Source organism: Hippopotamus amphibius, chromosome 1, assembly GCF_030028045.1.
Source record: "Hippopotamus amphibius kiboko isolate mHipAmp2 chromosome 1, mHipAmp2.hap2, whole genome shotgun sequence".
NCBI classification, from domain to species: domain Eukaryota; kingdom Metazoa; phylum Chordata; class Mammalia; order Artiodactyla; family Hippopotamidae; genus Hippopotamus; species Hippopotamus amphibius.
The window spans coordinates 223046833-223061652 of NC_080186.1; the positions used below are offsets into that span (position 1 = coordinate 223046833).

At 38.8% G+C, this 14820-nt stretch overlaps 1 protein-coding gene across 13 annotated transcripts in view; it reads right to left on the bottom strand.

The window, feature by feature from the left end:
- The window catches only part of MAST4 (microtubule associated serine/threonine kinase family member 4), a 554707-nt gene that overhangs the window by 111270 nt on the left and 428617 nt on the right, over positions 1-14820 (bottom strand). For all 13 annotated transcript variants that reach the window (XM_057742007.1, XM_057742123.1, XM_057742017.1 and 10 more), the window contains one exon: positions 3458-3546. In XM_057742007.1, the coding sequence (XP_057597990.1) occupies positions 3458-3546 (89 nt within the window). The remainder of the gene's footprint in view (positions 1-3457; positions 3547-14820) is intronic.

Genomic DNA, 14820 nt, shown 5'->3' on the forward strand with positions numbered 1-14820 from the left:
TTAGGCAAGATATACTAATCTTTTCCTTTAGGGCTTCTGGTTTAAATTTCATTCTTAGAACCAGGAGCCTGTGATTTTTCGCTGCCTCTTCTTCTTTTATTTATTTTTTAATGGGACTGTCGTGCTTACAGTTCTTTAAAGCCTGGCTGTCAACAAACACTATTTTGTCTGTGGAGAGAAGCTCCAGAACACAATGCCAGTATCTCGTCTTTCTCAGGGCGCCACTGACACATCTGCACAAATAAAGTAATGTTCTCATCTCTACCGATTCATTCCATGGGTATAAATTCATGTGCCGGTGATGGGGGGCCTGACTCACATAATCCCTACCTAAGAAAAATAGAAAGTGTATCTACTGGGTGACTAAGCACGGAGAGACGGCACCTCTTCTTTCTCTTGTCTTTCACGGGGACATCTAGGAACCCTGCCCTGGCCTCTGTGCACCACACCCAGTAGAGAATGCAGCAAAAGGAAGAGGTGAGAGGCACGGGGAGTGAGAAAGCCTTTCACATTATCAAGACATAAGGACAGGTCCTGTATTTAATTTACATGTTCTTCTTCTTTTATACAGAAATAGGAACCTACCAGACTGTGATAAATGCCATTTCTCACAAAAAAGTCTGACAGACTCTCCTACAGCTTCTGAGTGAATAACAACCTGTGGGCTCCATAACATAAGGAAAAATGCTCTCGGAAACTGAAAGACAGGCTTCTCTCTGCCCACTCCTCCCATTAAATTCAAAATTATATTCTGAAGGAAAAAAATTCCCCAGAGAGAAAAGAAAAATAATTAAAAGGATCGCTAAAGTCTTAACCACATTTTCTTTAATCTCGATATTAGAACTGAAGAAAACCACAGCAATAAAAGACTAATCAACAGACACAAAGTATGATGCAATTACTATAGAACACTACAAAGAGGAGTAGGATTAAATTTTGTTAATCACCACTGAATTATATGTAAGAAATAAAATTTATCTTATACTTAGCACCTAGTATGTACTGCTGGGCACTCTGACAGAGGAATAAAAAAATACAACAAAGATAGAATTCCAGCCCCTGAGTAAAGTATTTGGCCTTGCTTGACCCTCTGGTCAGCTTTCACTATTATGACTGATATAATATAAATCTCCAAAGTAGAAAGGTAATAATATAAATAGTTGTGTACTCACCATTCATCTTTGGAAATATAATATTACCAACTGCTTACCCCTCTCCGCAATTATACCCCCTACACTCTCAGAAGCAACTACTACCATAAAATTGGTCTTTAAAATGACCATATTTTCCTTTAGACTTACTACAAATGTACATACACAGATATATATTTATGTGTGTGTGTGTGTCCCTAAACAAAACATTGCGTGTAGCATCACGTTAACCTTCTATGTATGGTTTAAGTAAGATTCTTTTGCAGCTTGCTTTTGTTGCCCAATACTATCTTTGAGAGCTAGTTCATTTGTTTTCTATGTGAGTGGTATTACGTGGATAGCTACGCCACAGCTCATTTACCTATTTGCCAACTGACAGACATTTGGGTCGCATCGCTTCAAAGGTTTAGCTGCTACAAAGAACACTAGTATGAGCAGTCCAGAACATATCTTCTTGCATTTATGTGCATGAGTTTCTCTAAAGTTTGGCCTGAAAGTAGCATTTCTGCACTTTAGTGGTCTTACTATGGACAGTATCATAATTTTATGAATTTCTCTTTTGCCTTTTTAACTTTACCATCTTTTATTTATTACTAGGAGGAAAATAAAATTTCATTCCAAAGGGGCAACTACCTCTCTCTCTCTGTCCCGTCTTGTCCCCAAACATGTTTAGATAACTTCCACTTTCAACTGGAGAGCACCCCTGAGCAAAAGGACTGCTTTCTGGAGGACGGTCAGAGCCTAGTTTAAATATAAAGTCCACACCATCTGAAAGCCTATTGTGTGAGAGTATCCACAAGAGTATAACAGAGGTAGAGCTTAAACACTCATCCTTTCAACCCATCATTCTCCATAATCTTGAGCACATCTTTCTATGGATCCTCCTCAAAATTTCTGAAAGGCACTCAAAGTCAAAATTCATTCTACTTTCCGACTTTCATCTCTCTTTTCACCTCCCATCTCTCTTTTCACCTTTACATTCTCATGTAATCAAGTATATACATCCCACACTCTAGACACACACTAGAAAATCCCCCATCTCTCACCCCATTTCCACCTAGCAAAGTCTTGCTCGCCTTTCAATATCATGAGCAAGTGTCTCCTTCAACATCTCCCACACTTTCCTGATTGGAATTAACCCTTCTCTTCTTTGCACCATCTTAGAGAGAATTAAACAAACAAACAAAAACATACAAAGCAGCCTTTGTTGCATAGCTTTTGCAATATGGTTCTACCATCCTTCTAAGTAATCGTTGAGGCCCAGAGTCTCATCTTTTGAATCTTCACTGTCCTTACAATGGTTCTAGATGTAAAGATAAGTTACATACTCACCGATGGCAGGTAAAACTTTAGCTAAACTCTTGCCCACAGACAAGAGGAGACATTCTAAACTGCTCAGAGCTATTGCTTACAGTTGATAATACATACAATAGGTAAGTTCAATTTTAGGGAGAGAAATGCTGGATAATTCTGATGCACTTTAGGACATGAGACCCCAGAATATGGCGCGCTAGGACACTGAATATTTTAAGATAAAGGGATTTGAGAAACAGCATGTACAGGAAGGGCTTTGTGACCTGTCCCATAAACAAGTCATAAAACCTTCATGTGAGAGGCACCCTCCCTACACCTGCAGGAAAGGAGGCTTCTTATCTCTGAAGACAAAGGACACAGAAGCATCTGAACAAACAGGCCCTGCTAAGTTTCCCTCAGTTTACTACAATTAGCTCACCTTTGTCCTATACATCTTTGCACAACTCCCCCCTCTTCAACAAACTACTGTAAAAACAATCCGATTTAACCGTTCCTTTGGGTTTTCATTTCCTTAGGAACGCTCCCTTGTCCCGTAAAATGTACGTTAAATAAATGTGTATGCTTTTCTATTGTTAATCTGTCTCTGGTTACTGGGCTCCCAGTGGAGAAGTTAGAAGGGGAGAGGGAAAGATATTTTTCTTCCCTACAGTTCTTAATACTAATCCTCTTCACATGAACTATCACGGCCACGTTTCCCAAAGAAAAGCCTAACACGAAAGCATGACTTGCATCACCCACAAATTCAGACATGGAGAAAAAAAATAACTGAAATAGGACCCCATACAAAAAGGATTTCTCCCTTTCAGATCCAAGCACTCAGAAAGAGGATAAGATTAGGGCTGACTGACCAGAAAGATCAATTTAGTGATAAAGCAACAGGGAAACCAACACAACAGGGTGGGGAGATGCATCTAAGTTTCAAAATGCCTGGATTATCTTAAAAAACGAGCAAGAAAAAGTAACAGAGAACTCGAGAAAAGGCAATTTATTACCTGTATGAGCAGAGAGAGGTGAGTGGGGCCGAGGCAAGGCTGGGGACTGTCCATTGCCTATCAAGCTTTTCCGGTTGCTGGTTCGGCAACTGTCAAAAGGAAAGGAAAAACAGTTTTGAAAACTACAATAATAATAACGTTGGTCAGGTATGTTCAAAGTAGACAAAGCTTAGATTGAACAATCTATCTGCTCATGCTATTTCTAAATTTTTGGCAAGTCAATATGCACTAATATTTGAAGGGTGGCTATTTCCTGAACACTAGAAAATATAATGTATTCATATCATATATAACACCATCAATATTCCTCACCACCAGTGAAGTTATAATCAAATGTTTCTTTCGGCTCCTGACTGCAAGTATATGACATGCCATACACACGTGATAAATTAAGGATTCAAATGAGCAAACCACAGGCAGCATCTTTGTTGACATGAAATTTCTAATACCAAATTACAAGCAATGAAGCGCAATGACATTAATCTTACAATGATGCACTAATTAAAAATCTAATTATTTAGACAAATTTCATAGTTGTGCCTTTTGTCAATAGAACAGCCAATGCCTAAGATAAATGTGTTTCACTCCTCATTCATTTTTCATCTTCATACTGCATTCAAACTCCTTATTAAGGTAAATATTTTGGAATCATAAAAACAGATTCTAGTTTGTATTAAAATCACAATGAAGGCCTTTTCTCACAGGCAGCCTACCTACTGTTTTTTATCCTGGTACCCAATAAGTAGAAATAAATTGCTACATATGGGCACAGGGCAACTACTTTTTCCTGTTTCTGCTACTAGAAATTTATAAAATAGCTAATCTGATTCCAAAGTAAATTTCACACACGCCTCAAAGAATAGCACAATGCAGAACTGCTTGATGATGAAGTGACTATTATCTTACTTTCATCTGCTTTTCTTCAGTACAGACTGGTACTTCACAATCAGTACAGTGGTTAGAAAAGGATAATAAAACCCAGCAGGTTACCTCACTGAATTCACCTATAGTAAGTTTCAGGGCACTATGATTCCATCCTCCTACACTTGGGCTTCCCTTAACCATCATTAAAGATTTATTGTAATGTCTTCTTAATTCAGACTACACCTCTGTTTACAGCACTCTTAAAGCAGAATTTTCACCTAACTTCTGAATAACATACAGTGGACATATTTGAGAGTTTGTATAAAATATTTGAAAGGAATATTTCTAAATACTATTCAAACAACACATTTTGAAACCAAACCAAATTTCTTTCCACAATATTGACTTGGGAACCAATCCTCTCTTTCTGATGTTTCCTCCTTATTATCATTTGTCAACATTCCCATGTTTATCATTTCTTAAGGTCAGGCTGCATCATTTTACTTTCCTTACTGAAGCAATCAACATCCCCTAGCATTATCTGTGTGTTTAATTAAGACCATGTTTACTCAGCCTTAAAGAAGTTGTTGAATAAGAATAGACCCTGATACTTAATTACAAAGGTGGAATGTGCTATTATCAACTCATCTATCAAGAACCATTATTTGACCTATTAAATTCATAATCAAGTCAGATCATGTGATTTTTTTTTAAATACTGTACAATATATTTAGGGTTAATTCAAAGTAATGTCTTCTTTCATTTTAATACAGGAATATTAAATATATCAATTTGCTGATGTTAACAAAAGAATTTATAAAAGACGGATTTATATCCTGGAACTCTCAGCAAAGTTATTTGTTAATTTGAGCAAATTAACTGAAATACAGGTTATGTTACACAAAAATGGCTATTTATATTATTTTTACATTTAGTATTTGATCTAAATAATTTATGAAAATTTTCTATTGACATTCAATCATTAATTTTTATATATGTAAATCAAATGAATAAGAAATATATATCAATAGAAACGAAATCTAATGAATATCTTACATAGGGATATCAGTGAAATACACTGACAAAGCTAAAATTTAGAAAACGATATTTCTTAAAAAACATTTTAATTGAATTTTCCTAAGAAACATATAGGATGACCACAACATGCAAAATAGGTAGACAATAATTTGTATTTAAAACAAAGAAATAATAAATAAATAAATTGCATTTAAAACAAAGAAAAACACAAACAAAAAATCCTCACAATTGTATCAGCTATTTAACGTCTACCCCCCAAAAAAAGGGTGGAAAAGTATTGATGTCAAAAATGTGATTAAAAATAAAAAAATCTCAGAAACATCTGAATAAAACTCGATGGAATCTACTCGTTTGGTCAATATACAAATATAATGATATAAAAGATAAGAACAAAATTTATATTACATCCTTTCCATGTTTGCCCACTGTCTAAAAAGATTTGTAACCTTTACAAATTGATGATTATAAATGTAATTAAGGGTGAAAGAAAACAGGATTCTTTACCCAACAATACAAGAGCAAGTTAGAAGAAGTTAAGAACAACTTGCCTCAGAATTTGAATAGTTCACCATAATTAAGGTCCTGGTATTCTGCTACACAGACCCTTAAATAATCGGAGGCATATCTTACTGACAAATGTGAGGGACAGTCAAATCTGCAAGTGTCTTCTCTAACCTCCATACAGATCTTCAGCATGAAGCTAGAGAGAGTGGTACAATTTCTGAATCTCACAAAATCAAACAGGAAGCTTTTAAACACGAAATGTTCCTCAGCATGGCAAAATCAGACTTAACAAAACACAGGCCAAGACGGAGAATTACAAACGTACACAAATCTCTACGTTCACGAAGCAGAGTCTTGGCCTCTCCGATGAACTTATTTGCTGCTAACATTCTTCAGGGTAAAGGGGCATATGTTACACTGTATTTAATCTTAAAATACCTAGATCTCGATATATATATTAATACTTAAAAAATACTGGGACCCTACTGAGATATTCTGTACATAACTTTTCAAAGTTCAAGGGGAGGGGTGGTTATGCAATCTCCCTATCATCTACCTCTGGTATCTCTGAGAGTCACTTAATCTTATTGTTCTAGGTACCTCTTCCCAATAAATGAATTAAAATCTGCATTTAGCCCCACAGCAAGAGAACTCCTAGTGGGAAGGACCTATGCATATTTACTACCTAGACTGCCAAAGCACCTGGCACTGCCCATGTTAATAATGACACTGGTGTAAAATGCTGAGCTGACCTCTGTGGTCATTATTTACTCATCCAGGTATCACACTTTTTTCTGTGGATGAAAGGAGAAGCTCACGGCTAGCAAGTGTGAGGCACGCTCCAGAGGTGCTGGTGACCACATCAGACTCATTTAACCCATAAAGTGATAAAATAGTGGAAACATCACCACTTGGGCAAAATCAAGGTCCCTTTTCTTTCCCAGCATAACTAAGTTGAATCACCTTGCTTTTTCTCAAGCCATGCCACCCAAGGAAAAAAACAAGTGCTATCCTATCAGGTAAAATAGGAACATCATTTCTACTGTAGCAGGAATCTCCTGTTGAAATTTTATCCTCTTCTAACCATTTGAGCCTGTAAAGAGATATCTGCAGTTCAGCCTTAGGAACCTTAAAGGTATTTGATTGCAAAAGTGAAACTAAAGAACAGTTATGAATTCAAGTTCCAGCTATTCATCCTCAAAATGCAATCTTTCTGCTTTACTCTCTAAGAAGAAATGGAGGGACTTCCCTGATGGCACAGAGGTTAAAAATCCGCCTGCCAATGCAGGGGACACGGGCTCGAGCCCTGGTCCAGGAAGATCCCACATGCTGTGGAGCAACTAAGCCCATGCACCACAACTACTGAGCCTGAGCTCTAGAGCCCGAGAGCCACAACTATTGAGTCCATGTGCTGCAACTACTGAAGTCCGTGCGCCTAGAGCTCGTGCTCCGCAACAAGAGAAGCCACCTCAAAGAGAAGCCTGTGCACCGCAACGAAGAGTAGTCCCTGCTCACCTCAACTAGAGAAAGCCTGCACGCAGCAACGAAGACCCAACTCAGCCAAGAAATAAACTGATTAATAAATTTAAAATAAAAAAGGAAGAAGAAACGGAAGCCACCAACCCTGCCCGTGCTTAGTTCTGAAAGATGAACCCAGGAATATCCACTGCCCACAAAACACCTGCTCCTCTTCAGGCCACCCAGCTGAAGACAAAACCTCATGGGGACACTGACTCAGTCTGTTCTTTCAATTGGCAAGGTGACACATGGCACAGATTCTTTACTTGCAAGATCCGAATTTAGCCCAAGAAGACAGCCATATACAACTTGAGACAAAGGCAAAGGTAAACAGTGGATTAGGACAGGAGCGCATGGTGCCAACCAAGCATTTCTTGTTACCTCATCCCTTTGGTTCCTCCCTGGAAAGATCCACCTACCGACAGACAACACGCACACACGTGCACACACACACACACACACACACACACACACACACGGTACAGCAAGTACTGTTGACTATGGACCTGAGACCTGAGAAGAATGGGAAGGTGGAAAGGCAATGACAGTACTTCCAAGTGAGTAGGACTGTCTGGCCCCTGCGGGCTGGGAGGCAAGGCAGGCGGGGACAGAACCCTTTGTGAGAATGTCACAGTTGGACGGGCACTTGGGTGGAGGTGCTCTAGCGTGACAGGAAGCCACCACCAGGAAGTGTTCTGTTTGTCAGCACGGTGTTTTGGCTCCAGCGGGTGAGCTGAAGATTACACAGGGTGCCGCTCACCAAAGCGGTTTCGCAAGGAGCTTCTCCATCTCCTGTTGACTGCCAACAGCACCTTCCACTTGTCAGGAAGATAGAGAGACAGATCACGCATTTCATCATGTAAGTCAGGCCTGACTCAGAGTGAGGGACAAAGGTACCTGGGCTACTGGCTGAGGGAGGGGAAGGCGGGTACAGATTCTGGGTCCAGGGCACCCATATTCTCTTTCTGTCTGGATTGTCCTTATGCTCAGGGCTCCGTATGAAGGGCCGGAGGGACCTGTAAACGTCTCACCCCTGGATCTGTCACATCTCTCCTGCCAGAAGAACCTGTTAATTATCCTCTACCAGGTCTGTAAAAGCTGTGAGGCCCACCAGGCTATGGCCTTTTGCAACTGTTCTGAGTAGCTGAAATGCAGCTTAATTTTAAATGACAATCATTTGGGGACATGAATACTGATCATGTCTGATTGTGGCAAGACAAGCTAAGAAAGGGAAACCCCAACAGGCAGCAATTTCTAACAGTCACAGCTGACTTGAAAGGTCAGCACTTAGTAAGACATATGACTGACCACGACTGAGGGCAGTGAATCGCCTAAGAAGAGCCCCAGGAATTCTGAAAAGCTAGGCTATAATTTATTAATTCATCTCGATGAAAAATTTGATAAATTTGCACAGGAGGCCAATTATAGACCACAGCTTTACTGAATGTGAACATCTGCTAACTATTTCCTGATACCTTAATAGAATCTGAACACTGAATATTCCTTAAACAAAGAGGAAGGCAGAAGGGAGGAAACTGGGCAAGACCAGGAGGCAGAAATTTTCTAGTATTGCTGATAACATGTTATAAAACAGACAGGCTCCTGTTTCCTTATCTTTACAATGAAGGGATTGGACCAGATTAGGGGACTCATTAACTTTTTTTTTTTTTTCGTTTATGAAATTTTAAAAATACAGAAAATATAGAAAAATAATCAAACAATTCCCACCACCTGGAATGATCAATGGTCTCATTTTGCGATATTTATTCCCCATCTTTAGAATACATTTTATACATATATATATACTAGAGACAGGAAGAAATGTACATTTTGACATCCAAAATGGCCAAACCAACAAATATTTTCCACTCCCCAACCTGGCAACTATGAAAAGAACTGTGGCTTGTAGCTTTCCCATCTGTGATACTTTCACATACATATATGAATACCTATGAACAACATTTGTGTATGTGTCTATATTTTCACTACTGGTGTCGGGTATCCGGAAAAACGGAGAAAGACTTGGAATTGTGCAAAAGAGATGAATGGCTTTCCTTTCAGTGGCTGGGAAGGCTTTGTGCAATGAACCTCCCAGGGGATTATCTGGTTCTATGAGGGTGTACACCTTTCACTGTCTTTCTAACTACTAGGCTACTTTAAAACTCTGGAGGGGTTGGAGTTAAGTTGAAGAAAACTATTAGTAATACAAGTTATTCTTGTCCGTAATAATGTAAATGAATTTTGTTTAGTACAAATACAGTTAATATCCACCCACAGAGAGATGACCTCAAACATTTAATATCATTGTTCTACAAGATATTAACTACTTTTATATCTACTAGCAAATTTTCTTATCATTTCTGATTTTATATATATATATAAAAACCATATATATATGGTTTTCAAAATCTCTTACTGCTGTCGTCATTAATAAGTTAAATGAGATCTTTGACACGTTTATCTTATATTTGTATGACAGTCATGTTTTTGACTTTTGGGATAAATTATACTTTAGCACACACTATGTATTATAGATATTCTGCAACTTACCTTTTTTGCAACATTATATTTTTGAGATTTAACCATGGCAACATAAAAATGGGTTTAATTCATGCCATTTTTAGATTATTCGTTTGAAGCGAATTTTAGGATTCTTAAATGCACGAAGATTACATATATCATGGATATTTCTTCTTTCTTTGTGCAACATTAAATATCTAGGCCTCTGTGTATTTGCCAATCTGATTGCAAAAGCCTTGAAAAGTGCCTCTGAGACTGAATTTGAAAGAAAAATTATATCATGAAACATAAAGCAAATCTTCTTTACAATTTTCTTTGGATACGTCTCCTCCAAATCCTTAATTCCTTCAGATGCTGCCTTGCCCTTCTCTCCATGTCTGTCTTCACACTGTTGTCTTCTTTAGAAATAACTTTTTCATCTTTCATATGTAAATCAATCTACCCTTCCTCTGGGCTTCTTCAAGTCTACAGCTCTCTCCCTTTCCCTATAGAGCACAGCAAGGCCACAGCTGGTAGCCAGCTGGATAAGCTCTAGTCCTCCTTAGAAGGCAACAGGGAACAAAGCATGAATATTCCTATCTGTGACTTAGGTGAAGTTATGACACCGCCGATGTCTTCCCTGTGGCCCATGAAATCAGGGCTCCACCCAGGCTTCCATTAATTCATCCAACAAATTACTTTCTGCATTCCTAATACATGCTAGCTACTATTCTAAACAAACAAATATCCCTGCTGTCCTCTAGAGACCTGTACTCTAGAGGAGGAAGCAGATAATAAACATGATAAATTAGTAAAATAGTATGGGAGCTAGTGATGACACCTGTAGCAGGAGAGATGGCGATGGAGAAGAATGCGGCCGAGAGTAGGACACGGAGTGCTGATGTGGGAAAATCACAATTTTAAATGGTGGTCAGGAAAAGCCACACGGGGGAGGTGGTATTTGAGTGAGACCGGAAGAATGAGGGAGTAGACATTCAGTAAGAGCAAATGCCCTGAGCAGGAGTGCGCCAGGACCAGCAAGCAGGCCAGCGTGGAGGAGTGGAGACGGCCAGATGTGAGCAGCAAAGAGAACAGTGGACAGAGGACGGGGGCACCTCTGTGGCAGCTCACAGGCCACAGCACGGAGACTGACTTTACACTGGGTGAAGAGGGGAGCTGTTGGAAGTTTTTAAACATCATCTGATTTTTGTTTTAAGAGAATCATTCTGGCCACTAGGTTGAAATAACCAAAGGAGGAGGTAGGGAGACCAGATAGGAAGTGAAGTGGATGGGAGTGTCTAGTGTACTCTCATCTCCTGTGACTTGACTCTAAAACACAGCATTTCGTTTTAAAAATTCATGCCAAAAATTGCCCTCAAGGTTCAAAGCAAGTATAAGAGCAGTCCATACTCTTCTGTACAGTCTTTGAAACACTGGAGAAAGAGCTAGTACGGTGGTAACTGCCGAGCAGAGAGCTTCAGGCCTCTGCATATTGGCATCAATGTAATGACCTAGCTTATTGTTATTCAGGGTGTATTATTATGAATACTCAGTGTTGATATTGTTGGTTTGATACTTGAACTTAACTTTTCCATTAGTAGAAAAACTCCTTTTTAAAGGTATTAATTTATAGTGGAAATGAATGACTGCTCATACTGTTTTCACCTAGGAGCAAAACAATTAGGCTGATTACATACCTAGAGGAAGGTATAAGTCTCCAAGGTTTCAAAAATTCTGAGGAAAATCAAGAGGAAAATATATATAGTTTTGTATACAGTACTTCTTGGAAATATATCTAACCCATTAAGATAAGTCCTTGGTGAGGTCTGGCCCAATTTTCTGTCTTCGCAGAGGAGGAGAGAGATGGCTGTACATACAGATATTGGCAAGACACTATTCAATGTAACAAATATTTATGGAATATCTATTCCTATGTACCAAGTACTAGGGAAAATAAGAAAACAAAGAAAACACTCTCAAAGTGTTGAAAATATAAAAGAAGAGCTAAGAACAATTCACAGATAACTGTATTCTAAGGCAGAATCTGGCAGAGATGTACAAACAAAAATGTGCTGCTATCTAAAGTGTGAGCTAAAATCCCAATCAGCTTTGAAACATATTCTCATAACTAATAAGCACTGGCATTTTATAGTGTACACTAAGTATGGCAAATTATCCCTCCAGTTCATAGGTCTTCCCTAAATAACCTCTTAATCTCAGTGATCTGCCTGACACAGAAACATTTTTTGAAACCTATTTCATCTCAGTTATTCCATTTGTGGCTATTTCAAAATGAGATAATGAACACAGTTAAATCTACGTGGCTGACATGGTGAGCTCTGATGTCATACGTGAGGATGTGACTGATGGGGGCTGACATGCACCATGTTGCACCAAAGTGACCCTGGCAAGCAGAGCATCTACTCGTGGTCACTCATTCGTGCACTAAACATAATCTGGATTCCACCTGGAGCTTACCATTGAGGAGAGCAGATAAGATCCTTGAGGTCAAAGATTATATTTTATATCATAGCAAATCTCTCTGGATACCCAGAAAAATACAGAAAATAAACATGATTTGAACAGAGATTCAGTAAATATTTTTGAATAACTAAGTATGGTTCCTGGCATTAAGAAATTTCTAATTTAACTTGGAGGACAAACATAGTCTAATCTATAAGACAAAACTGATCTAAGATGATGTTAGAGTTTAATTCTACTAGCTTGATCAAGGCCATGTATACCTGGGAAAACACAAAGAACTGAGAGGGGTTTATATGATGTGGAACATCTTACTGAGAAACCTATATGCACATCATTCTGAATAAAATTACAACAGGAAATCAGTGGAATTAAAAGAGGGGCATATCACAATGGTCAAAGTCAAGGCTGGTGATAATGTGGGATTTATAGCAGCAGGGTTAAGTCTAACTGCTGAAAATGTTAGAAGTAAAAAGTTATTAAAGTGAGAAGGCTCTCAATACCTGTTAATTTTTTTAGTGCAATTTGTCTGCAACACACGTTACAGGACATACGTTGCCTACATGTCCCTCAGGAATCCTAAGCTGTCAGGGAAGGTCATCAATTTGAATGAAGAAACTTAAGGGCTGGAACAGTCAATGATGAGATGAATTCTGGACTTTTGGCTAGTCACGTAGAGCATAATAGCTCAAACCTCACGCCAAAGACACTGTAATAAAGATTGTTTGTACTTGAGAGGAGGGTGTGGAGAAAGTGCTGCAAAGGTAAGCTCATTAACTCTGATCCAAGAGTTGAAGGGCATGTACTGGATCTTGGCAAACTGCTCCAAAGGCTAATCTGGCCAAACAGTGTATGGAGTCATTCAGAAATATGGTCTAATCTGTCCTGCAAGGCTAAAGAGCTGCTATCGCTTGGCTGGGCTGAGAGTCAGAGAGGGAGGGGCGAAGGTGGTAGCCCCCATTTTATAACTGGGTAAAGGGTTTTAAAAACATACACCTATGAGACTGATACACAAGCCTTTGGTTGTTCTCAGGGCCGTTGTGGTCAGTGACCAAAGATAAGTCTACAGACATGTTTGAGAGTTAAGGAAAAATAAACAAAACAGAAACTAATGTTCTTCTAAATCTCTACAAGTGTTTGTGTTTTGGGAGTGGGGAATGTGTGTGACTTTTTTTTTTTTAAACTTCCATGTTTCATACTCAATATGGAGAAAAGTCACAACTTGATACATTTTTTTTCCTGAGTAGTAGAAAACCAAGTTCAAAGTCCAACTACAAAAATTACTTTTAATAAATTTAATAGCACTGGATTTTCTTAGTTGGCCAGTGCTACGCAAAGAAATCTTTTAAAAAAAAAAAAAACCCTAAGAGAGTGGTGGCAGCAGCAAACCAGAGCAAACAGCTTAAACAATGTTCTGCTCTGCCTTTCTGGAAATACTATAATAAAATTGTACTATTAACTTCTTTCCCCTGTACTTAGTACCTCCTGTTTTATTGCTTTAAAGAAATGATCATCAGCTTTTTAAAGCTGGATTGGAAGATTTTCTTATATTCAGATCTTATTTGAACATATATGTAACAGCTGAACTGATACAATATTGTATTACCCACTTTGGGCTTGTCCATCCAGAAATTAAATCTCAGTTTAACTTGCTACAGCTAGAAACATTTACTTTGGTGGATGCGCCTTACACTAGTAGGGTGATTTAGCTACAAAGCTAAACAGACCCATACAAATCAAAAGCTCTGTTCCCTCTTTCTAGTTCAGAGAATTTTGAGGCCACTCCAATCTGACCCACAAAAAGGGAGGGCTGACTTCCGTAACCACCGGATCTCCTTTATGACACTCAACAGAAGTTTATGTCAAGCCCAGAATGAACAGCATGACTCTTTAACGCCCTTCCAACTCAAAAGCATTTTGTATTTACAGCAATTTGGCATAACGCTTTGCCCACAAGTGAACTGTCTCGGATTCCTGTGCCTCCACAGTCAGAACACAAACAGACGCACACGGAAAGCCCACATCCGAGCCCTACTTTGTGCTTTTCTGTGAGGAAAAGTCATGTGGCAAAAAGCCATCCCCTCTCTGTTCAGTATGTTTTGTTGCTAGCTGCGCCCAATTCAGAATCTTGCAAAATGACATTCTGCTAATGACAGGAATGTCAAAGCTGTGATAATGGGCACAAGTAGAAGAAAATGTTTCCTAAATGGAGAAACAACAGGAAAACTGCCAGACGGATATTAAAATGGGTTGTGTGTTCCTCCCATCCTTAAGCGGTTAGTCCCCTACTATTTGGGTCCAATGTGAAAGGGAAGCAGCCCCCTAAGGAGGAAAGAGTAGCCCACCTTGGCGAAAAGCACAGAGAAAACGAGGTCAAAGGAAGGTTTTCCTTTAATTAACTTGACAGATGTCTTTCCTTTTCCTCATTTGCATCCACTGATGTTTTCTTAGTCTCTCGT